At 37.9% G+C, this 27,235-nt stretch overlaps 1 protein-coding gene across 1 annotated transcript in view; it reads right to left on the bottom strand.

Annotated features, from left to right (window-relative positions):
* The window catches only part of DOCK3 (dedicator of cytokinesis 3), a 432,492-nt gene that overhangs the window by 165,970 nt on the left and 239,287 nt on the right, over nucleotides 1-27,235 (bottom strand). Inside the window, exon 9 of the mRNA XM_057706148.1 lies at nucleotides 26,694-26,848. Within this exon, the coding sequence (XP_057562131.1) occupies nucleotides 26,694-26,848 (155 nt within the window). The remainder of the gene's footprint in view (nucleotides 1-26,693; nucleotides 26,849-27,235) is intronic.

Raw genomic sequence — 27,235 nt, forward strand, 5'->3', positions numbered from 1 at the left:
GGGAACAAACAGCAAATAAAGATTTCCTAAGTACTAAAACTTTGAACGAAGTGTTTAAGAACTCTAATTTTTTAAAAGTTTAAGATATAGGAACAGTGTCCACTGCACTGTCAAAATCTTTCTTAATTTCCCTTAATACTGAAAAATTGATATTATTTTAAAAACAATATTACAGTAACATAGCTAATATGGTATAGAGACAAGACTTCAACTTAAGTCTGGATTCTCCAAAGCCTGCACTAGTTCCTGTAGTCAACTGTCTTTCATGATACATACTTAAATAGGGAAAGTAAGATTTACTATTGATCAAAAAGAAATAAACCAATTTAAAAATAGTACATCTCTAAATATTATATTCCTATAAATGTGCACAAATGGATACATCTGAGACTATTAAAAGACTTTCTCCTTAATTTTCCTCTTTTGCTTCATGTCTTTCCTTCCTCTTGATATCTTGTGCACACAGACTAAGTCTACCATTTCTGCCATGGCCCTGCACAACCAGTTCACCAGATCACTCCCATCAGGTTCTATGCCGTGCCATTATAATATGGTAGCCACTAGCCACATGTAGTTATCTATATTTAAATTTAATTAAAATAAAATTAGTAATGCAGTTCTTAGTCACACAGGCCACATTTCAAGTGCTAAACAGTCACATGTAGCTAGTGGCTACTATGCAGACCATAATGTTCTGCCATATATAGAACATTGATATCATCCTAGAAAGTTCAATCAAACAGCACAGCTCTATAGGGTCGGGGGAGGGGTGGTCACTGAAACAAAGGGCTCTGTACTACCGCACAGCAGCATTGTTCCAAAGCACAAAATTATAATGCTGTCAACACGAGGGTCAGGATACACAGGTGGGGTTTGGGGGCTGGAGGAAAGGTGTTCAGAGGGCCAGGTTCAGGAATGGTACTCTTCCGGGAAGGCATTCCTAGTTTCTAAGGCTTAGAAATAGGCACATAAGAGGAAAATAGACTTCTGAAAACCTAGCAATCACAGCACAGATGAGGAAGTCTACACAGATGAGCTCGACCAAAATTTTGAGAGCCAGGAGTATAGGGTCCAAATGAGGCAGTCTGAGATGTCAATGGCCAGGGACCTGGGACAAGAATCTAGTAAGTCGGATAGACTATAAAGAACTGTCAGTGAGCAGGTCCCATGTGGTCTGCCCTTTGGCCCCTTCTGAACTTTTTGTTGAGTGGGGCAGCCTTGAAACCCAAATGTGTGCACAGAGTAACTTGCAGCTTCACAAAAGATTTGCTCTACCTGTGCTTAGGGCTGGGACAAGACAGCCAGATATTTGTGCAGACCTGAATTGGGGTTTTGGCAGTTTTTGAGTACTCTAATCAGTACAGGTTGCACACTATCTTTAAGTAAATACAATCCTTTCTCTGTATTGAGAATGCTGCAGTAGTTGGCGCAAATTCGCTGCTCGTGTTAAGACTGGCCTAGTCATCTCTGACCTGCCTGCCAAGGTACTAAAGAGTAATCTATAACACAGACATTTGTCAGAGTTTGCCTTTCCCATTTATTTTACATATTTCCTGTATACTGAGGTGGGTCATAAACAAATGAGCATCTTCTGAAGCCCAAGCCTCTGGGGAATATATCCAGGTATCTTCAATAGCCTTCCATCTCTAGGGCTCTGGCCTCCAGCCCAGCCTATCTACCACCCCAAAATATATCTCCTGAAAACATGGCTTGAACTACATGACTTCCTCTCTTAAAAGAGAAACTTTCAGTGGTATTCCACCTCTGTAGATAAAGGCCACAAGCCTCCACCTATTGGTCCAGGCCCTGTGGCATCAGTCCTCTCCCTGCCTTCCTAGGTTCCCCTACCTTGTTTCTGGTCAGATGAGCCTGCTTACCTTTCCCTAAAAGTACTCTTTTTTGCCCACTGTGTCCTGTCTCCCCACTTCTCTCTGCTGCTCAAACCTTGCCTAACCTTTGAGGCCCAGCTCAAATGTGCAGTGTCATAAAGGTTTCTGTGACCCAACACTCAGAAGAGACCTGTTGCTTCTCTAACATCTAACCATTTATGGCAGTAACTCTGATCGGCTAGAATTAGGGTTGGTTGTGTACATATGTGGCACCTTTTCTGTATAGAAAAGGAGTTAACATAGCAAGCCTAAGACTGCTATCTTTAGAATGGCCTACTTGCAAGGTTAGCCTTTGGCTGGCACCAGGGAATTGGCTCTTGGAGTGTTCCTAACAGTTAAGGATGACTCACTGTGCCTAGACTGTTTGTGTGAACAATATGGTTTGTGCTGAACATTTGCTTCCCTTCTGGACATTTTGTACCTGCTAAGCAGAGGGTCCCTACATGACAGGCCACAATAAATGTTGGTTGCTGAATCTCTAATGGGCTTCCTAGGGCAGAAGTACTGCACACATGCTGCTGCATTTCTACTGGAAATGTGTGCTGGAAAAGTGTGCTCTGTGTGACCCCTCATGTGAAGGAGAGAGTATACGGAAGCCTGTGCGTAGACTCCTTCTGATTCTGCCTGTGCCTTTCTTCCTTATGAGCCACCGGTGTATCCTTACTACGTCGCTGTAATAAATCTCAGCCATGAGTACAACTATATGCTGAATCCCATGAGTCCTTCTAGTGAATGACCACTAGGGGCTGTCCTGGGGATCTCCAACACATTTTTTAAGTCCAGTCTCCTCGTCTGTAAAGCAGCAGGGACTGTGCCTCCTATATCTCTGCAACGCTCAAAGAATCAAGCACAGAGGTTTATAGCTGCTAGAGACTTGACTTATAATAACTTCATAAGGACTACACAATTAAAATATCAAGGTAGCTGGGGGCAAAATGAAAAATAATAAAGGAGCAGTTTTCCCCAAAGAAGGCTCCTATTTATATACATACACACAGCTTTTTCCTGCTTGAAAGGCTCTCATGGGCTTCACAACAATAAACGAGTATTCTGAATGTGCCTGCTGCTGCCACAGGGCTCTGATGACTTCTTAGCTTGATGGAATCTCTCTGCTATCCTGCCACCCAGACAAAGCTAACAGAGACTCTGTCACTTGAGGTCCCAGGGAAGGCTGCCTGCCAGGCGCCCAGCAAAAGCAGGGACTCTGTGGTGGGAAGAATCTTTGCAGTGGCAACAGACTTGTATTTGCCCTTCCTATCTTTCACAACTCATCTAAAGCACACAAGAATACTGATGTTTGGGTTCAAAAGCAAAGTTCCAATACGTATAATAAGAATAATTATGAATATTTATTGAGATTTACTGTCTGGCAGGGCCTGATCCGGGGGCTTGATATGTATTGTCACCTTGATGATGCAGACACTACTATTTCACAGCTGAGGAAATGCAAGCACAGAGGAGTTACACAGCCTAGCTTCTTCTGCAGCACTAACCATGGTAAGGCAGGTAGGCTCTAGCAGGACTGTGACTTCAGGGAGCTTAGAACAAGGGCAAGGACAGACCTTAAAGGTCAAGTCCAGGGATCCTGAGTACTCCTGACTTACAGGGCTGAGGCTGAAGAATTTCAAGCAGGGCTGGTATTGGGGATGGACCATGGATGGACTGAATTATCTTCAGGGTCAGGAGGAAGAAGCCATAGACTGATCATGGCTGACCACACCCTGGTGAGAGGCAGAGTGTGGAGCCAGAGTAGGTAAGATGGGATAAGGTGGACACCAAGGCATAGGTCACAAAATAGCAAAGGGACTATTTCCAGAGTCAGTTTTTTATACATTAGGGGAGAGTCCCCAGCTTGGAGTCAGACAGGTTTTAGAAGCTCTGTGTACTCTAAGAAGGAGAATGTAAAGAGGACATGTATGTGTCTGAGCACATGCAATCTTCCAAGGAAAGAGTATCAAAATGTCCTTAGCTTCTTTTCCCTGGTTTACTTCTGTGTCTTCACACATCTGTGAATCTTGCAGGACCACGTCAGAGGCTATGATAGGGTCCTCTTCTAGGCAGTGGGAAGCTGACTGCAAGCTTATTCCTTCATTTCTTCTACTGCCATACTTTCTGACTTCTGACTCTACACAAATGCCACAAACCAATTAAGATAAACTAGGCTAACTGTTCCTCTGAAGCCATCCATATGGTGCTCAGCCTTATCAGTATGAGCCTTAATATATTCCACAAATTTCTTGGAAGTAAAAAGATATTTCAGTGCAAAACTTCAAGGCAAACTAAGTCAAACAACTTATATTTCACGGTTTCTGAAGCAGATAAATGTTTTAACTTTGATCGCAGTAAGGTTTTTCCTCAGCTTTTCTCCCAAATTTGGTGTTTCCAGTGATATAACATTCTGACGTCAAGAATCTGTATCTCAGGGTATGGTTAGTAGGGAAACCTGCCGTTGTTTTTTGGAACAGTGAGCAATCACCAAATACAGATCTCTGGGCTGCAGGAATCCATGACTACGACCATGAGGTCCCCTTAAAAGTTTCTGATTTCTATCTCCTGCTGATTCTGCAATATGCTTGGATATTCTCTCATGAATTCCTGTGACAATATGGTGTGATGGAAATAAAGCAGGGGGCAGACCAGGACTTGAATCCTGGACTCAAACCAGTAATCTGTTTGACCTCAGAGCTCATGTAGGGACTACACTAAGTGACATATGTAAAGCTCGTGGCATGGGGCTTGGAACATCACATTGTCCTCAAGTAGTGTTTACTCCTGTTCCTTTCTATCCCTCATTCTCCACTGAGACCCCACCAATCCAAACCTCTACCTTTCCCCTTAAACCTCACAGGAAAATAAAAATCACTGGATATGAATATCTTCCAATTTATCACAGCATAATGCAACTTATTTATGATTCCAGGCATTACCATCCCTCCTCCCCAGTCCCTGGGGGACCATGCCCCACTGCGGTCTCTTCTATCTTCATGTTCTCCTCTAAAAGCCTCCCCTCAGCCCTCTGTGTGGGTCCAGTGATTTACTTGGGGTCCTGTGGTATATGAGTGTCTCGTTACTGGGAAAGTCTGTCTGATTTATAGTCAAAGGGGTGTCGTGAGCAGCTCTGGGGTCTGGGAGGATTAGTGACTGGGGTATGTAGATAAATGTTTGAGAAGCTGTAGAGTTTGAGTGATGTAAAGCTTCCAGGGATAGTATTTGGGGCCCAATACAAATGTGTTATGGGTTTTTTAAGAGATCAATGGTTGAGGAAGTCTTCTGAGCTCAGAAACTGAAGAGGATTTGCTGTGGGGGAGGGAATCAATTGCTGGGGGCCTGAGAGGTTCAGTGATTTAATAACCTGAGGAGTCAGTGTCATCTCTTTTTAGGGATCTTCCTTATGTAACTTAATTTTAAAAGTGCTGTGCCTCATTTCTGTGATTCTCAATTGCTTCATTTCTTCAAAGTATTTATATCTTCCTGGTTTTATAGTATACATTATTTATTGTCTGTTACCCCCTCTGGAATGTAAACTACAAGAGGACATGGATTTTCTCTGTCTTGTTTTGTGCTGATTCCCTGGCACCTGGAACAATATCTTACACATGGTAGTTATACAATGCGTGTTGAATAAATTAACAAAAGGGATAAAATTATAACCACAAATCTACTCTACAGAAAGTAAATAATTTTCAAATCAGTACTGTAACTACATTACTAACAAATTATTTCTAACACTCTCTTACTGCCTTCTGCACATAGTAGCTCTACCCAAAATGTGACAGTTCCTTAAACTCAGCTGTCCGAGGCAGTGGTTCTTAACCGTCCCCACACATTGGAATCATTTGCGAACTCCTGATTTAATTAATGTGGGGAGTGGCCTGGGCACTGGGAACTTTAGTTCTAATGTGCCGCCAATGTTAAGAACTACTGGTCTAAAACCAGCTCCCTTAAACCTGTCCACTCCTTTTGTATTCTCTCCTATGGTTAATGGTCTGAACATACACTCAATAGTTACTCCAAAAAGTAATTAGAGCTAAGTCTGGAAAAAGCGGATAATAAAGGAGGATAACAATTTGTCCAATAAACAAGGGATGACCAGAAAACTTGTTTTCCTCTGAAACTTATAAACTAACTTTGCTTTCATTTTTGCAGATGCTGGACTCTCTCTTCTCTGTTCTGTTCCCTTCCTCTGTACAAGCATCTCATCCACTTCACTCTATACACACATCTCAGCCCAGGCTCCAGTTCCTGGGCCTCCATTATCATTGATTTCATAATTTGCTAGGCGTGTTCTCTCCTTTCTGTCCTGAGGTACTGAAATATTTCTATTTTTCATTAAAAGCCTTTGAAAGAAAAACCTATTTTTTAATGTGTTTAGGTTCAAAACTGAAGGGCAACAATCAGGTAGATATTTAATAGAGAGTTTTACAACTTTGATTTGAAGAGTTCATATAAAGTGTAACATGGTTTTCGGGGGAAGTGCTAGGAGTGTTCATAATAATCAACTGAGTTCAAGGTAAACTAGCAGGATCTATTTCCACATGAGTCTGCTCTAAACATGCTCAGAGGGAAAGCTACTTGGAGTGTTCCCTCTGAAAGCAGCAGCCACATCTTTAGATGCCATATTAAGATAAAGTAAGTTTATACAGGAGTGTTGTGACAAAATATTCTCCACTGTTTTCTACCAAAGAACTGATTTTTTTAAACTCATAACTGTTTATATTTTGAATTTGAAATTCTAAATTTCCATTTTCCTCTCATACCATTTAGCTTTGTCTAGTAAGTCCAACTGTGGACTTTCCTGGTTTCCACATACTGCAAAGGATCAAATCAGTCTCAGAGTTTCTCACTTGTGCCATTTCTCCACTATTTCTTCTCTTCCTTTGTGCCTGATTTCTACTTACCGTAACAACAGCCACTCATCTTGCTCCATGGACACCAAGCCTACACATCCAATGTTCAGTTTTCCATTCTCTCTCATGAGTCTCAATTGTTTGCTTTTAAACAGCACATAACATCCTTCAAAATACAATCTTGATCTACTGACTGATCTGCTGACAGGATCTAGTACTTAAGTGTTTTTCCACTTCCATGTGAGGATTCAAAATCTTGCTCTGTCTTGAGATGATCTTTAATAACTTCAGATCTAAACCCAGGCAGATGTTTTACATTGCTTTGTGAAGGCAGAGAAAATGATCCCTAATTTGTGAGGAAATGCCTCTAGTTCTGACAGAAACACTTCCAATCACTGTAAGTTGTGTCTCAGGGCACACAGCATCAGAGATCCATAAGGATTGTGACTCTAAGGGCAGCAGCTACAGGTCTTACAGTTAAGCTGTTTCTCTAATTAGAGGAACACAAACTAGTTAAAATCTCTCCCAGCTAAATATATTTTAATAACAGTAAAGCTTTTTGAGAGAAACACAAGAAATATAGCAAGCTTCAATCTAGTATTTTCTTTCATCTTTTCATATTTTCCTTCATCCACTACTCTGGAACATCTTAAGTTGTACTTTGCAAATCTGAAATTTAGAATCATAAAAGAAGTTAGTCTGTGCTGGTATCAGAGTTGGCAAGAGCGGCGAGAAGGGAACCTTCAATGGCCTAAGAAAAGAGCAGGCCTACTTGGCACTACATGTGTCTGAAGTGTAAAAGTAGTCCCCTTTCACAGAAAAGTCTATGCACCTCTCTGGAAGAAAGGGCTGTGAATCTATTGTCAATTCACTGAACCACGAATTTCCACTCTCACACCTTTAAATGCTTCCTGACAGTTTATCTCCCAGAGGTTTGTTCATCACCTGGCTCAAAAAGGCTTCACAGAATACTCAGGGCTATGAAATTTCCTCTTACAAAGCAATCTCCCCTTAGCTGTAGTAGTACCTGAAACTATCTTGTTTACATATTTACCAGTTGTGCTTCTCTGAGGACAGGAATTCTCTTGGTCAGGAATATAACAGGTACTAGGTCAGACATTCTTTGGCCGAGTCCAGACTGTACATTTTGAGAAGGAAGCTGACAAAGATTCTCACTTTGACCAAACTCTAGTGAGGCTCCTCTGAGTTTTTCGACTAGATCTCAACTTTTAGAGACCCATGTCCTTCTCTACATTTTCTAATTTTCGCAAGAACCCTAAGGTGGTTTAGCCAGAACTCTCCCCCTTCAATATCTGACCCCCTTCAATATCAATCAGACTCCTCATTCCCCATCACTCTCAACTGACGTCTGATCACCCTGGCCTGCCTTCAGCAAGAATCTTGTTAGGCTCGTCTAGCCAGAATCCCCCCAAGCCCTGATGTTTCTTTTTAGTAACTGTCAACCCACTGACTCCTACTCTGCTCTTTTGGCTGTAAATTCCTACTTTCTCTTATTGTAGTCATAGTTGAGCCCAATCTCCCTCCTCTACTGAAAGACTCCACTGTAGTGGTCCTTATACCTGTTGCAATGGTCCTGAATAAAGTCTGTCTGTCTTTAACTAGTGTCTGAATAACTTTTTTTATTTAACTAAGCCCTTAGTGGTAATCAGTGTATATTCCAACCTGGCCTCTGACATCTCTGGTTGACACTGTCTACGGGTTTTTAGCAGACCGCCATTTGAAGTACTTGTATTTGAGAAGACAAAAGCAGTTAAATGACCTGTTGGATTAGGATGGTTGGAGTGAATCCTTTGAGAACTGTCTTCTGTTGACTAGCACCTAGTGGGAATCATCAGCCCAAGGCATGGAGCCAAGTGGACGCCTGGGAAAAGAATGGGGGTGACTAACCTGCTTGAGCTGCTCTACCTGTGGCTTTGGCCTTGAGGCCAGAGTAGAAATGGGGGAAAGGAAAGAATGCCTTTAACATGAATTCAGCCAGATTTTACACAAAGTCATTTCTGCAACTACAGACTCAATGCTTGAAGTCCATCTTGAGAGTTTATAACAAATCATTCTTTCATCTGATAAATGTTACCAGCTCACTCAGGCTCTGTAACATTTTTGCTTGCACATTTAATACTCTTAAAAAAAAAGAAATGAGCAAGGAATCAGTGTGTGCATATTATAGCAATTTTCTAGTTTTTAACTTAAGTTTAAAAACTTGTTCAAAAGTTTACTGCCACTTTATTCACAAAGGATGTTCCTTCGACTGTAAGTTATCTGTTTTCTTCTCTGCTGTCTTGATAATTTTGATCTCTCCTGTATAGCAATTTTCTAAGAAAGACTAATTACATTTAGTCACTGAGGTAACTCATTACTGTTTTGAATGATACCTGAAATCATACTCTCTTAGTGTGGATTTGGCTCCTAAGACACCATGAACATGTACTTTAGAATGTGAGGAAGGAAAGAACCAAAACAGTTCCAAGAATCTTCCATTACTGGGTAGATTTTAGAATTCAACTTATCTACTGACTTTTTAGCTATACCTCTTTGTATTATTTTACACATCTTTAACTTCTCACAGACAACTTCAAGTTAATATTTTCCTATCTTACAAAAAAAATGTAGAAACCTTACGACTGTAGAGGTTAAATTACCACTCCGCCCATCCTTTCTGCTATAGCTGTCATATGTACTACATGTACATACATCAGAAGACCCTCAAGAAAATGTTTTTATTTTACACAGCCATGTATTTTTTTTAAGTTGAGACAGTCTTTTATATGTATCCATATATTTACCATTTCCAATGCTCTTCATTCATTTCTGAGGATCTGAGTTTCCCTCTGATTCTTTTTTTAGCCTGAAGAACTTTGGTTAGCAAGTCTTAAAGTGCAATTCTGCTGGTGACAAATTCTCTTAGTTTTCCTTTATCTGAAAATCTCTTTATTTTGTCTGAATTCTTGAAAGATCTTTGTCACTAAATATATAATTTTGTGTTTGTCCTCTTTTAAAGATGGACAAAGTATCTTTTCTAAAGATACTTTAAAGATGTGTAAAGATGTTTTCCTATTATCTTCTGGATGCCATAGTTTCTGATAAAAAGCCCATGATCTCTTGAATTGTTGCTCCCATGTGTGCAATGTGGCATTTTTTACTAGCTACTTTTCAGAATTTTAGTTAGACTATGTGTCATATTTATAGTTTGGTGTTTGATGGGCTTCTTGAATGTGTAAATTTATGTCTTTCACAAAATTTGCGAAGTTATATGTCATTATTTCTTTAAATGTTTTTCCTGTCCCATTCTTTTTCTCTTTTCCTTCTGAAATTCCAATATGGGCCTTTTGAAACTGTAACTCTAAGGTTTTGGTGTTTATTTTGTTTTGATTCAATATTTTTCTTTTCAGATTGGATAATTTATATTGATATTTAAATTCACAGATACTCTCTGCTATCATTTCTTGGTTCAATCTCATCCAGTGATATTTTTATTCCAGATATTCTTAATACAGATACTGTATTTTTCAGTTCTAAAATTTCCATTTGATTTTAAAAAGTATTTTCTATTTTTCTGTTAAGATTTTTACTATCTTTTCATTCATGGACCATGTTATAATAGCTGCTTTAAACTTCTGTCTGATAATTTCAACATCTGAGTTATCTAAGAATTGGCTTCTATTGACTGTCTTTTCCCCTGAAACAGGGTCATTTTTTTTTCATGTTCTTTGCATGTCCCATAATTCTGGATTGTATTCTGGACATTGTAGTTGTTATGTTGTGGAGCCTCTGGATTCTCTTATAGTCTTCTAAAGAGGGTCAGTTCGTATTTTTCTTTTAACAGGAAATTAACTTGGTTAGACTTAATTTATTACCTGTTTCTCCTGTGAGACTGATGGTAGGTCAAACCTCAGTTTTCTTTTAATCTTAGTCACTAGCTGCTTTGAGTTTGCCTTGCATATGTGTGATTCAGGGATCAGCCAGTGACATTGGCAGAGGTGATATATAAAATCTGGGATTCTCCATCTCCTGCTCTCTCGTTCCCAGGATTCCCTTTAAGCCCCAAGCTCCATCTCTTGGTTCCTCAGGCTAAAAATATGGCAGGCTTTCTATTAGAGTTTTAGCTACCCCATGCTATGTTGAGAGTACAGCTCTGACCAAAACCACAAAAACAGGACACTCACCCTGTGTTGGCCCCTTTCTCCAAGTTTTTACTCCCCTCCAAAATCTGCTGCTTTTGTTCATTCTACAGAACCCTAACATGGTTGATTTTTTGGATTTTGCCCACTGGTAATAGTTGTTGGAGGGCTGGCCTGTAAGGTCACTCCACCATACCAGAAATGAAACCAGCACAGCTCTACCTCAAACAAACAAACAAACAAACAAACAAAAAACCAAAAAAGCCCAAATCCAAGCCACCATTATCTCCTATCTGGATTACTACAAAGGCCTCCTATCTAATTTCCTTATTTATCTTTTAGTGACCAGAGTGAGAAGGCTGTTTGTAATTTCATCCCTTGGCTCCATCTCATTAATTTGGAAGTCATTTTGAGATCCAAGGATGAGAAGATGGTAGAAAAGAGGTCTCTCCCCTGGAAGATAGCCCCATGGGATGTTCATCTTCTCAGTAAGGCCTACCCTGAACACCTTATTCAAAAATAGCAAATTCTCCTTCATACTTTACTTTTTCTATTTTCTGTAACATTTATCCCTCCAAATACACTATACAGTTTACTCATTTATTATATTTATTGATTGATTCCCCCTAGCAGAATGTAAGTTTCACAAGGGCAGACATTTCTGTGTGCTTTCTTCACTGCCATATCTCTAGAAGCTATATCAATGGGAGCACATAACAGGTGAAAAATAAACCTTTGACTATACCAATCCATATAATGTCTACCTCTAATACTCCTTAATTTTCCACATTCCTATCCATGCAGAGGATTTTTCTGAACTTAAGTCAGAAGCATTAGTTATTCTACTCTACTTTGCACTGTGTGTCATGGTCCAGACAGAATAGAAGGCAAATTTCTTGTAAACAAAGAATTTCTTAAAGAAACCTGACCATTTCTTTCACTGTTTTTATCGAGACTCTGTAGGACATTGTATTAAAAATTTTTCCAGCCTGATAATTTAGACTCAGAACATAATGAAACGATGGTACATACAGGAGAGCAATTTCTGACCTTATTTTCAGATGAAAAAAGACATACATTTAACCATGAACCAAGGTACATATTTAAAATGAAGCTTCATCTTGTATATCTCTAAGCATATTTTCACTGTAATGTTTCAGAGCAAGATATGATGCCTTGGGCATGTATATAGAAGCATGTTCAGTTAACCTGGCCACTGAAATGAAATACATTTAGCTTTAAACTGTATTTGCATTCATTCTGTCTGTATTTTCAGTTTTGTGTTATATTTGAAAAATATATTCTTATAAAACTTATAAGACAATAGATTATAAACAGTTTCACTGAAATATTCATGCATTGGGTTCTCTATCCATAGGGCACAGGTTCCTGGCTTTCTTTGCATGAGAGAGTGAGCTAATTTTTAATTTCTCTAGATCTCTGTAATTTCTAGGGAAGATATGCATATTGACAATGAGAGCAGGATAGGAAAAGAAAGTAATGCTGACAGTCACCAGAGCCAGGGTACCAGCTCCTCTTCTTCCTGCTGGGACTGACAGAAAATCTTTGGGGGAATGTTGGGTAGTGAGCTGGACTCTACGTTCCAGACCAAGTTAAGACAGGTTAGACCATACCATGGGGCCCTGAGTGGAAGGTCCAAGACTGATGTGTAGGTCCTTCACTGGCTGCCTGAGCTCCTGCAGATAAGCTCTAGTTGCATTGTAAGACATGACCTATTTTGCAGAGAAAAGAAAAACTGTTTGATTTAATTAACAAAGTTCTCAGCCATCATTTTAAAAGAAAATTTCTCTCTGGGGTACCTGAGATATTCGGAGGCAGTTTATCTCTTTGGAGTAGAAAGCTTGCCTCTCAGGCAGAACTCTCTATTTCAATTACAGAAGCAGCTGATTTTCAAGAAAAAGTTCATTCTACGCAAGGGTATTTTGAATGCTGAGTAAACTCCAGGAGAATAAGAAATGAGGCTTTTTAGCTTGCTTTGCACAGCATCCATGAAAAGATGGCTAACATAAGTGCTTTCACATGATAATTAAGAGAGGTTAAGTTTCTGAGGGCAACTTTGTATTCCCAAGGCCCAGGAGAAAAACATGGCATACTGAAGACTCCTCAGGGAAAGCCAGTTGAGTGATAAAATCAATCACTAGCACCCAGAGGCTGTAGAGCACTCTGTTAAATTTGTAAAGGGCCAGTGAGGGAATCAGGCATATTAACAGGCACACCAGTGGCGCAGAGAAAATAAGTCTGTTACACAATAATACTCCTCCTGTGAATAAGGAAATTCACATAATAGATAACTGTATCCATACAGAAGCAAATTAAGATCAAAACACAAATTCTATTCTAAAAGAATATTCGTTATATTATTTTGAGGAGGTAATTAGGTGGTAATTATTAAATAGATTAAGATAACAGTTAACAATCATAAAGTTATACAGAAAAATATTTTCTTCTTTCTTTTTTTTAAACAGAAAAATATTTTTTAACAAAGGCAATGAGTTTCTTATAGAAGTGAATCCATGATATTAGGGGAAAATATAAAGGACATTAAAAATTCTGGCCATTTATAGGCTTTGTCCTTTTCTTACCCCATTATCACTCAAAAGCAAGTATATATTTATTCTAGACTGCCAGGCCAGAAGGCTTGAAGAAGGGGAGAAGTATAACTGAGAAATTTTTTTCTTATTTCTCTCCTCATACAGCAAAACCAAAATCTGCTATAGTTTTTTATAACTGTCTTCCCTTAAGACTGTTGCCAGCTACTTTAAAAAAAGAATTACTAGAATTACTACCAAAACATCAAATATCTGTCAGTTCGAGGATTAGTTTTAAAAATTTTAGTCTTTTAAAAAATAATTATAATACATATAGATGTATGTAGTTTTCCCCCACAAAGATAAGTCATATTATACACACAGTTGTAAACATGCTGTTTTCACTTGACAATATCTCATTAACTTTCTTTCATATATAGAACATGTTTATGTATTTAGAAGTAGTCTCTGGTGTAGGTAGAACTCTAAAATGGCCCCCTAAATTTCCTCCCAACAATCCCAGGGCTGTATAATCCCTGGGACTGTAAGTATGGTGACTTTTAATCCTATGATTAGGTTACGTTATATGGTACAGCTAAACATTAAATAGGGAGATTATGTGGGTGAGCCTGACCTAATACCATGAGTCCTTTAGAAATGCTGAATTTTCTCCTGCTGATTGCAGAAAAGGAAGTAGGAGATTCATAGCATGGAAAGGATTAACCTGCAGATGGAGGGGGCTACACAGCAAGAAAGGCCTTTAGGAGCTCAGAGCAGTTCTCAGCTGACAGCCAGCAAGGAAACTGAACCTCAGTCCCACAACTGTAAGAAACTGCCAACAACAACCAATGAACTTGGAAGCATATTTTCCCTTAGAGCTTTCAGATTACAACACAGCCCAGCTGACACTTTGACTTCAGCCTTGTGATATCATGAACAAAGAACCCAGTAATGCTTTCTAACCTACAGAACTATGAACTAAAAAATGGGAAATTTTAAAATCCATTACATTTGTTGTAATTTGCTATGCAACAATAGAAAACTAACTCAGTCCCTCTCTCCTTTTCACCTCAATTTTTTCAAAGGTTACACTATTATCTATCTAGCCGTCTCTCTTCTTATGAACATTTAGACTGCCTTAAAATATTTGCTATTGCAAAAGTAACATTCTTATACATACAAGAACAAGTTTATTGGTATCAAATTGGTCACAGTGTTCTATGATACCAAAAGTACAAACAACAAAAGAAAAAACAGATACAGTGGGTATCATCAAAATTAAAAACTGTGCATCAACATTATCAAGAAAGTGAAAAAGACAACCTACAGGCAGGGAGAAATATTTGCAAATCATATCTCTGATAAGGGTTTAATATCTAGGAAATATAAAGAACTTTTACAACTCAACAAAAAGACAAATAACCCAATTAAAAATGGGCAAAGGACTTGACTACACATTTCTCCAAGGAAGACATAGAAATGGTCAACAAACACATGAAAAGATGCTCACATCATCAGTCATCATGAAAATGCAAATCAAACAACAATGGGGAAACCCCCCAGGAAATAGCAAGCATTGATGAGGATGTGCATAAACCGGAACCCTCATACATTGCTGGCAGGAATGCAAAATGGTCCAGCTGCTGTGTAATATAGTTTGGCAGTTCCTCAAAAGCTAAACACACTCCTAGATATATACCTAAAAGAACAGAAGACAAGCATTCAAACAAGTACACATACATACATGTTCATAGTAGCACTTCACTACAGCCCAAAGGTAGAAACAGCACAACTGTCTACCAACGAATGGATGGATAAACAAATTGTGGCACGTCCATACAACATACTCAGCCATATAAAGAAATGAGGTACTGATGCATGTTACAAAATGAATAAACCTTAAAAACATCATGATAAGCGAAATAATTCAGATGCAAAACATCACACAGTGTATGATTCCATTTACATGAAATATCTAGAACAGATAAATCCACAGAGATGGAACAAAGACTGGTAGCTGTCAAGGTCTGGGGCCAGGCATGGTGTGGGGAGGAGAATGAGGAACAACTGTTTATCAGGTTCATGGCTTCCTTTTGGGGTGATGATAATGTTTTGGATCTAGACAGAGGTGGTGGTTGAACATTGTGAATGTAGTAAATGCCACTCAACTATTACTTTAAAATGGTTAATTTTACATTATGTGAATCTAACCTCAATTAAAAAAGTGTTTCATGTAATTTTTTATATTTATAGTTTATCTTTTTTCTTGATTACTTTTGCTACTGGTGTGTCTACTTTTTTAGTTTCTTTTTTCAGAGAATCATTTTTATTTTATTGATCCTCTCTATCGTTTCTTTTTTTATTTCAATTTTTACTGGAATATAGTTGATTTACAATGTTGTGTTAGTTTCTGCTATAATTTATTGTTATTTCTTTAAGTTCCATGGTTACATTATTTTTTTCTTCTAGTTTCTTTAAAATTTACTTCTTCTTTTCCTAGCATCCTAAGCTGAAAACATAATCCACTTATTTTTCTTTATTTGGGGGCTGGGGATTCACCAATGACCTGGTTTGTTGACAACTGGAGTGTAAACGTGGAGGAGATGCTCAGCAAAACTGAGGGGCACAGCAGCACATGGAAGCAACCTAAATGTCCACTGACAGATGAATGGATAAAGAGGGCATGGTGTGTATATATACATACGTGCGCGCACACACAAACACACACACACAATGGAATATTACTTGGCCATAAAAAAGAATGAAATAATGCCATTTGCAGCAACATGGATGGAGCTAGAGATTATCACACTAAGTGAACTCAGACAGAGAAAGACAAATATCATATGATATCACTTTTTTGTGGAATCTAAAAAAAAATGATACAAATGAACTTATTTACAAAACAGAAATAGACTCACAGAGATTGAAAACAAACATGATTACCAAAGGGGCAAGGGAGGGTGGAGATAAATTAGGATTTGGGATTAACAGGTACACACCACTACATATAAAATAGATTAAAAAAACAAGGACCTACTATACAGCACAGGGAACTATATCCAATACCTTGTAAAAAAAAAAACTATAATGGAAAAGAATCTGAAAAAGAACATATATAAATATATATATAACTGAATCGCTTTGCTGTACATCTGAAACACTGTAAACCTACTACACTGCAATAAAAAAACTGAGGGGCACACGAAGGCATCTGCTTGCTGACAAACTCTCAGGCAATGTTTGGGCAGCTGTGCACAAAGGCCAGTATTTGGAAGCAGCAAAAGGAACAGCTATACCATGACTCTTCCATACGCGTGCTCTGTCAATGGCAGTCCCTGACAGTATTTAAGGTCACATCTGACTCTAAGTTGGGTTAGGGAATCTAAGGATTTATTCTGTGAATAACTTTTTTTAATTTAAAATGTAATTGAATCTATGTGTGATAGTGTTTTAAAAAGTCAAATAGTTTAAAAGTATTTTTGTTGTTGGTGGTGTAAACTTCTTTTATCAAGATACCATAAATCATCAGTGGACTTCATGTCTTTTCCCAACTTGTACTATATTTGTTAAGAATAAATCATTTTGGCCCAACTTGGATACTGTAAATTTACCATTACCATAGAATAAAGTGATGGAAATGAGGACAAGTTGTATTTAACAACCTTGGCTTGCCTCGGACAACTGTCAGAGAATACATTGCTCCCAAAGAGGAATCTTGTGAGAGCCAAGCAAAAGCAGCCTTATATTTATCTTCCCGTCTTTCATCAGTGATGAAAAATTAGCAGCCATTATCTCTTGGTGTACATCTTCTCCTTTTTTTTCCCTTTCTCTTTGTGATTCTAATTAAATGTTTATTACCCTCTCTCATTCTATTCTCCATGTCCTTAATACTTCTTTCATATTTTTCATTTCCTTTTTATCTCTTTGCAACATTCTCGATAGTTACACTCACTTATTCAACAAACACTTATTGAGCACTTACTAGGTGACAAGCACTGTTTCAGGCACTCGAGTACCTTAGTGAACAAAATACATCCCTCTCTGCCCCGGAAAGACAAAATGAGGAAACAGACAATAAGTGATAAGCACAATAAATGACTAAATTATGTAGAATGTAGAGGTGATAAATGTCACTAAAAAGAAAAACAGGAAAGTAATTTCTTCCTTTTTTTTTTAACTTCAAAAAACAACTTTATTTGCCTGTAATATGATCATTGATCATCTTAGAAAATTCTGTTTCAGAGCATAAGTGAGGCAAATCTGCATAATGTTCATCATACTGGTTATGTGATGACACAGAAAATACATATACATTTTAGTAAGTCTTGCATTTCTACTAGGCGTAACACTCGCTAGGAAAATTCACATCTTCCCACATTTCTTTTTTTAAAAATGACTTTATTGAGGTATGATTGACAAATAAAAAGCTGTAAATATTTAATGTATACAACTGGATGAATCTGGAGATAAATATACACCTGTGAACCCATCACCACAATCTAAGCCATAACCAAATTCATCTCCAAAAGTTTCTTTCCATCCTATTTATTATCATCTATTTATAGTGTGAGATGAGAATACTTAACAAAAGATCTAAACTCTTAGCAAATTTTTAAGTATGCAATACAGTATTGTTAACTGTAGGCACCATACTGTATAGCAGATTTCTAGAATTTATTCATCTTGTATAACTGAAAATGTGTATCCTTTAACTAATACCTCCCCATTTTCCCCTCTCCCTAGGCTCCAGCAACCACCATTTTACTCTCTCCTCCTTTGAGTCTATTTTAGATTCCTCATATAAGCAGTATCATGTATTTGTGCATGATAGCAGTATTTGTCCTTATATATCTGCCTTATTTCATGAAGCACAATATCCTCCAAGTTCACCCATCTTGTTGCAAAGGGCAGGGTTTCCCTCTTTTTAAAGGCTAAACATATTCCATTTTACGTATATGCTACATTTTATTTATCCATTCATTCACTGATAGACGCTGAGGCTGCTTCCTTCTTTGACTGTTGTAAATAGTGCTGCAGTGAACATGGGAGTGCAGCTATCTCTTTGAGATCCTGATTTCAATTCCTTTGAATATATTCCCAGAAATGGGATTACTGGATCATATCATAGATCTATATTCTACTTTTTGAGGAACCTCCATACTGTTTTCCATAGTGGCTGCATCAGTTTACATTACCAACAGTGTATAAGAGTTCCCTTTTCTTCACATCCTCCCCAACACTTATGTTTTTTTAAAAATTAGATAATTTGACATGATACATTTTATAAAATTAAGGTATACAGTGTATTACTTCGATACATTTATATATTGTAATATGATTACCACTGAAGCAATATTTATCACATTACATCATTATGGTGCAATATTGTTGTCCTTTATTAACTATACTGTCTAAATCTCTATGGCTTATTTACTACTCATTACTAGTTCATACCCTTAAACACCATCAATCTTATCTCCCACCCCTGCTCCTCTATCTCCCAGTAACCACCACTTTACTCTGTGTTTTCACAGGTTCGACCTTTTTAGATTCCACATATAAGTGATATAATACTTTCTCTGTCTGACTTAACTCGCTTAGCATGATGTGTTCAAGTTTCATTCATATTGTTGAAAATGGCAGGATGTTCTCCTTTCTCGTGGCTGAATAATATTCCACTGTATATACACATTTCTCCATTCATCTATTGATAGGCATTTGAGTTGTTTCCATACCTTGACTACTGTAAATAATGCTGTGATAATCATGGCTATGCATATATCTTATCAAAATCCCACTTTTTCAAAATTAATTTTTATTGGAAAAATTCTGCTTTTACTCTTCCTTTGGGTATATACCCAGAAGTGGAATTGCTGGATCACATGGTAGATCTATTTATAATTTTTAAGGACCCTCTATATTGTTTTCCATAGTGGCTGGATTAATTTACATTCCCATCAACAGCATTATAAGGGTTCCCTTTTCATCACACTCTCCAGCTATTCTAACAGATGGGAGATGACATCTCATTTCAGTTTTTATTTGCTTCTCCCTGATGATCAATGATGTTGAGCATTGTTTCATGTGCCTCTTGGCCACTTTGATGCCCCTTCTGGAAAAATGCCTATTTACTTCTTCTGTCAGTTTTAAAATTGCATTGCTTTTTTTTATGTTATTAAGTTATATTTGTTCTTTATATATTTTGGATATTAACTCTTTATGCGATTTGGATATTATTTTGGTTTGCAAAAATTTTCTCCCATTTCATAGGTTGCCTTCATTTTGTTGATTGTTTCCTTTGCTGTGCAGAATAAGGTTTTTTTTAATTTGATGTAATCCCACTTGTCTATTTTTGCTTTGGTTGCTTATGCTTTTGATGTTGTAGACAAAAAATCATTGTCAAGGCCAATGTCAATAAACTTTTTTTCCTATGTTTTCTTCTAGGAGTTTTATGGTTTCAGGTCTTACATGAAATCTTTAATCCATTTTGAGTTGATTTTTGTGTATAGTGTAAGGGTAAAATTTCATTCTTTTGCATATGGATATCCAGCTTTCCCAACACCATTTGCTGAAGAGACTATCCTTTCCCCATATCACCTTTGTCAAATATCAGTTGACTGGACACATGTAGGTTTACTTCTGGGCTCTCTATTCTGTGTGTCTGTTTTTATGACAGTACCATACTGTTTTGATTACTGTAGCTTTGCAATATATTTTGAAATGAAGCCGTGTGATACCTTCAGTTTATTCAATCGTTCTTTTCTCTTTTACTGGCACTTCTTCACCAATCTTAAATGAACTCTTACATTACCTGACAGCACACTGCATGTTAGGTGCATAAAATGTTTTCTTAATGCCTGAAATATTCCCTGTATTTTGCCCTCTGCTCTTCTCACATGCTATTTAGATAGCTTTGGATAGCTTTGTTTCTGCACACAGGAACTATCCCTATGAAAATTTTTATCTTCATCTGTGACACCTTACCTGCATTCCAGATGCCCCCACTACATGGCCTGTGGTTTGTATAGCTATCACTTCAAGCTCAATATAGCCCAAACTGAACTCATCAATTCTTTCACTTGGCTGGATTCAATAATTATAGTACCACTCTCCTTGCCTCCAAAGTAAAAAACCATTGAGTTATAAATTTTAAAGAGAGAGAAAGAGAGAAAAGATATATGAGGAATAACTAAGTTTGTTGCTACACTCAGTTGACTACTCATTCATTCAACAAGTAACTTGAGTATCTACCAAATGCTAATATTCTCTTAGGTTCAAAGGATTTGCTAGTGAATAGGATTAAAAAAATCTCTGTTCTCATATAAAATAGGTAAATAACAATGACCTACTATATACCACAGGGAACTATACTCAATAACCTATAATGGAAAAGAATAACCTATAATGAAAAAGAATCTGAAAAAGAGTATATGTGTATATATATGTGTGTTTAACTGAATCACTTTGTTGTACACTTGAAACTAAACCAATATTGTAAATTAACTATACTTCAATTTAAAAAATAAAGGAAAAAAGAAAAAAGAGAAAAATATCTCTGTTCTCATGGTGCTTATAGCCCAGTGATGAGACACAGACAATAAAAAAGATAAATAGGTAAACTATTTAGTATGCTAGATGGTAATAAATGCTTGGGAAGTATAAAGCAAGGAAGAAGGGATCAAGAGTATGCATGTGTACATGAGAGATGATGGTAATGATGGTTTCAATTCTAGATAGGGTGGCCAGGAAAAGCCTGAGAGGGTGATATTTGAGTAGAAACCTGAAGAAGGTCAGGATGCAAGCACCATTAAGCTATCCAGGAAACAGCAGGTGCAATAAAAGGCCCTAAGGTAGGAACACATGTTATGTTTTTAGGGCATAGCAAGGAGGTCATTGTAAAGTAGAGTGATCAAGTGGGGAATGACAGGAAATTAAATTATAGAGGTGATGAGACCAGGACCAGATCTTATATGGCAAGATGCTCTTTTTTCTCTAATCTTACTATTAGTTCCCATATCCTGAGGCCTTATTAACTCATATCTGCAACAGCTCCTAACTCATCTCATCCATTTTCTGGTTTAACCTATATATTGCTGCTGGGGTAATCCCAGATCACCCCTTCAATATGGCAGTTTCCTGCTCAAGGATTCAGGATGGTTTATCTAATGCATCAAGTCTAAATTAGTCTACAGGGTTTTCAGGGCTATCTTTGACCTATTTAATCTTGTATCTAGCACTTGTTTTCTGACCATTTACTGAGCTCTTTCTTTGTTTGAGGAGCTATGAACAAAGACAGGTGAGAAAGAGATTTAAGACCTGCAGTTTACTGTCAACATAAACTTTTCCCTAATAGCCTCTTCCAGTTTCCTGCATACATGCATTCATGTTTTTATTATTTATAACTCAAGCTTTTGCTTTTGCTACTTTTCATGCTTGAATATCTTCTCTTCTTGAACTTACAATAAAATCCAAAATTTTTCTATGGCTATAAGGCCTTGCATAATCTGGTCCCTGACTATTTCTTCTTGTGATCACCTCTTGCAATATCCTTTCTTTCCCTCACTCACTATATTCCCCCAACAATGACTACCTCCCAGTTCTCTGAATTTACAAAGTTTTTCCCTGCACCTACACTTCCTTCTGCCTGGATCATATTATCCACTCTTTTTTTTTCTCACTCATACTTTAAGCCTGAGTTTGGATACCATAAAAGCTTTCTTCCCTGCACTCCAATCTACATAAGGTTTCACAGCACCCTGCATGATTTTCCTTTAGAGCACTTATGACAACTTCTAAACTATGTGCTTATTCATTTGATCATGTGTTTAGTGGTTGCTCTACTAGAAAGAGTTAGTCTCTCTACTAGATCATAAGCTCCAGGAAGACAAGCAGATTTCTCTCTTGCTCACCTCAGCATCCTTAGCATCTAACACAATACTTGGTAGATGCTTAATAAATATCTGCTGAACAAAGGAGTTAATACCTTATCTGGATCCTGGTCACTCTTTTTCAATTACTTCCATTTTCTCCAACAGCCCTTGAGGTCTTCTCAGTCTCTCAATGACCCTTTTCTTCCCTGACCTCTTTCCCTCTTAAAAAAAAAAAAACTGTTCTTCAAATGTTGAATTCAAAACCATGGTGACAACTGAACCAGCTCATCATGATAGGAAAGTCATCTCTCCCAGTATATCACTGCAAAGCTGACTGTATTTCTTTCCCAAACCATACAATTTAATCCTAAATATAGAGCAAAGTCTGAAATGTAATGGAATTAAAAAAATAAACAAAACAACCGGAATTTGGATAGGACTTACTATTTTTTTTTCAGCTTGAAAAGTTCTATAAAAGTTTCTATCTTAATAGGCTGCATTTTTTGTTTCTTTTTTCCAGACTTTTTTTTTTTAAGACTTTTTTTTTTAATGTGGACCATTTTTAAAGTCTCTATTGAATTTGTTACAATATTGTTTCTTTTTTTTTCTTTTTTTCATGTTTTGGTTTTTTGGCTGCCAGGCATGTGGAATCTTAGCTCCCGGATCAGTGACCAAACCCGCACCCCCTGCATTGGAAAACGAAGTCTTAACCACTGGATGCCAGGGAAGTCCCTCCCTGACTTCTTATTGTGCCTAAAGTCTTACCACACATCAATAAGGCATCTGCCCACCTTACTTTTCCACTCAGCTCATTTGGTACTTAAAATTGGGAATAACATATTTTACATCTTATAAGAATTCTGTAATGCCCTGTTCAGACCTCCTCAGGGCCAGGGAAACTTCTTTTTTAACCTCTAAATCCCTAGCAGGTATTGCAGGAACCCAAAAACAAGAACCCCTCAGTAAATGCTTGCTAAATTGTTCAATTAAATGAAAATTCCTTGATTCACAGGAGACTGATTGGTACTTATTTGATAGATGGACTTATTCATTCATTAACATATTTATTTAATGCTCCAATATCCAAAGTCCCATGTTTAGCACTGGGGAGAAAATGGTACAAAAAACACATAAGGAAGCTCCCATTCCAGTGGGGGAAATCTACACGCCTGTGTATAATTACAATATAATATCTAGTAGGGGATAAAGCTAGGTACAGGATGACATCATAATGGGCACACAATGAAGCCCCCAGGGCTGATTTTACTCATAAAAAGATTGAGGAAGGTTTATACAGTTGAGTTGTAAAGAATGAACAAGAGTTTACCAAGCCAACAACTGTAGAGAGGCATGAAGGAGCAAGGCATGTTTAGAAAAAGCCAAAATAAGTCATCAGGAATGAAACAGGATGCATGAAATAAGGTCAGAGAAATAGGCAGAATTATATCATGCTGGGCCTTTTATGCCATGCTAAGTAACAAGCGCTTTTAGGCTAAGTGGGAGCTGACGTGAACAGTTTGCATTTTTAAAAAAGAAGTATGGTGGTGGTGTGGAGGATAACTCAGGGCAGAAAGACAGATTCAGGGAGTCCATGTTTGGGGAGAAATGTGAAGGATCTGGGTGACAGCAAGGATAAAGTGAGGGCAGTGATTTTACTGGCATTAGGAGATAGACGTTAATAGGATACAGTGATTAACTGAGAAAGGATGGAGATAGAGAGGGAGGAGCCTAAGAGAACTCCTAAGTTTCTGACATGGATCTCTGAGCAAATGACTTTCACTTGACTTAAGGAGAAAGTATACTGTGTGAGGAAAGAAAATGAATGCAGTTTAGAAATGTTGATGGATGTCTGAAGGACATTCAAGGGCATATGTCTGGTAGGAAAAAGGAAATGAGGACCTGAAGCTCAAGAGAGAGGTCTTAATTAGAGATTTAGATTTTAAAGCTAAATATTTATGATTCTGTTTGGAATGATGAAATGAAACAAAAAATAGAGCTACCAAGGACCTGCCAGCTGCTGCCTCTACTCTCCAGCAGATCATCTAATACTCATCAGTCAACATACATCAGAATGCACGATGTGGGTTGGCAATTTTTCATTCACTGTAGCCCCTCTAGGTTTGCCTGTGGAATCAGCAATGAGACTTAGAATAGAAGAATAGCTGGTCTTCTCTTTAGTTTGCTCCCCCACTCACGTGTTCTTTGGCACAGAGGTGAGAATGTCCTGGCAATACTGGATACTGGACTAGCACCATTTGATTGGAGACTAGACTAGAAATATTTGATTGGAAAAACAGTCACTCAAGGAGTTATCCTGAGGAGAAGAAACAATTAAGCCCATTGCTCTGTATCAATTCTCTGTGCAATACATCCCCCTAATCTTTTGTGACTTCTGAAAACTGCTTCGAGAAAGTAATGTGACCAATTTGATCACTAATCATAATGAAAGCATGATGATAATACCAGCTCAATGACCTAAAATTTTTAAGGGCTTACACACTACACAAATCCTAATGGAAAGAAGAAAGAACACTTATTGATTAAACCTACATCTAAAATTCTACTTATTAGCTCACTCATAAATCTAAGGAAAGTGTATTTTTTAAATAAGAATCTTACACTTTTATTATGTGAATGTGAAGGTAGTATAGTTCTCTAACATGTAGGGATTTTAAATGATGTAATCATTTCCAGCAACTCTATAAGTTTTTTTTTACAGTTCTTCTTTTAAAATGTATTGTTTCTTGAGACTAGATTATAAACAGTAAGTCCAAAGATAAAACAACTGCATAGATTGATGATCCTGCATGAATTACAAACTAGAGCAATGGGGTGCCTATACTGGGCTTGCATCTTCTCTGTGCAGTAAGTCCGATAAAGAATGTACTGGGCACAGGCACTGTGTGTGGTGCTAGGATCATGGAGAGAGAAGACATAGTCCCTGGCACTCAAAGATGACAAAATAGTGTGCTCTGGTTTTAAACTGTAACCCCTGTAATTTCAGTGATTCTACAGGGTACTTACTAGGTAGGGGCAGGGACACTGTGAGATTCCTGTTATTTCCCCTTTCAAAAGTAGAAAAGTTCTACTTTATCTGTTTCATTTATTGGACTTCCTTATAAAATTCAGCTTGAAGAAAGGATTCTTCCACACACAAATATAATTAATAAAGTCTAGAAACCTCTGGTCTAGTAGAAAAACAAGAGCAGTTAGAACCTACGTCCATGCAGCCCTGGCCTATAGTCTTGGCTGTGTGTAGCAGCACCGCAGCTTTCCTAGAAGCACATACTGGGAGCCACTGGTGACAAGGAAAACCCATATGCCCTCATCAATGAGTATATCATTTTACTCCTATGCCAAAGTGAAGCACAGTGCTTTACTTTGGTGGGGAGGAGGGGCAGGGCAGGATAGTCAAGACTAGAGGCACTGCGGAACATACAAATTAACTGCTTTTTTGGGTACTCTGTTATAACTTCCATTTAAAATTTTCCCACATGTAGCACACAAATGGAAAAGTAAAACAGTTGTTTTCAAATCTTAAGTAAAACAACAACCCGTAAAGCAGTCTTAATACAGAAAGTTCCCAAGCAATATAAAAATATCCCAAAATTTATTTTCTCTCTGCCCCACCTAGAAGATAACCACAGAGAAAAGTCAGGGCTCCCTAAAATTCCAAGTTGGCTACAAAGGTCATCTCACCGTTTCAGAGCTTTGCTGACCTCTAGAGGAAGAGAAGCCGAGTGTCTCCTTGATTTCTTCCTACCTTTCAAGGGGGAAAAGTACTGCTGCTCATGCTTAAGGGTCTCACTGCTCTGTCAAGACACACGGTCTACTGCATGTCAGCCCCTTTCTGTGGCTTCTCTTTCAATCCAAGTCAAAGAGGAATGATGGAGTCAGGCCAATTTTTCCTTTTGTCCAGAAGATGTTCTTCCTTTTACAGGGCCAGGCTGACAACGAGGGTTGGTGCTGCCCTCAGACAGGACAACATTAATTTCCTTGTTAGCCCTCTCTCCCACATGCAGGAAAGCAGAGCCCAGGGCTTCCTGCATTCAAGAGCTGGGTCTCTTTACTGAATTTGTTTTGTTCTATGTTTCTCCTATGTGTTTTCTCTGGCATTGAACAGATGCATCCTTTTCTTTCCCGGAGGTGGTGATGGCCAAGACTGAGATTTCAGCTTCCATGTGGAAATAGGAACAGGGACAAAAGAGGCCACATGTGACTTCAGGGTACACCAGGATCTGAAGCAAAATTCTCTGCTAAATAAGAGGAGCTTACTTTATCTTGTTTTGCCACCTCTGTGCATCTACCTTCTCTAAAGTCCAGAGATACCTATGATCCATGACATACCATTCTAATACAGAGTCTCAACCTCACCAGAGCTTCTAATAACTTTTACCTGATCTGCTTGCCTTCTCTCATATCATATAAGGAAAAGAAGACATCGGTATCCTCCCCAATGGTATTGTAGGTGAAACTCTTCAGACTGAGGAAGAAGTGATGTGGCACTGGTATCCGACAGGTTTCCCCATGTCGTGGGCGCATTGTATCTACCTAATGAGGAAGGCAAAAAACAGTGATTGCTAATATTTTAGTTACTCATTATATTGATATCATAAATAAAATTAAAACTAAATGACTAATTCTTCTCATATTGCTGAAGGGGATCGTTTAAGAGAAAGGGAGATTGAAGGTGTTTTCTTTGCTAGTAGCAGGTGTTGCATCAATATGCATGGTTTGAGGTAGGCAAACGTGTAGCTGGGAAAAGTAAACAGAGTGAAGAAGATATGGAACAGTAATTCCAACTTAAAAGTGAACTCAAAATCTCCACCAGGTCACAAACATCTAAATTCTCCAGAGAACCATTTTCAAAGTCACTTCTTAGAGATGCTGTCATGACCCTGATGCATGGTAATAGTTACCATTCTAAATACCACTTTT

The sequence above is a fragment of the Hippopotamus amphibius genome, chromosome 13 (genome assembly GCF_030028045.1).
Source record: "Hippopotamus amphibius kiboko isolate mHipAmp2 chromosome 13, mHipAmp2.hap2, whole genome shotgun sequence".
NCBI lineage: Eukaryota > Metazoa > Chordata > Mammalia > Artiodactyla > Hippopotamidae > Hippopotamus > Hippopotamus amphibius.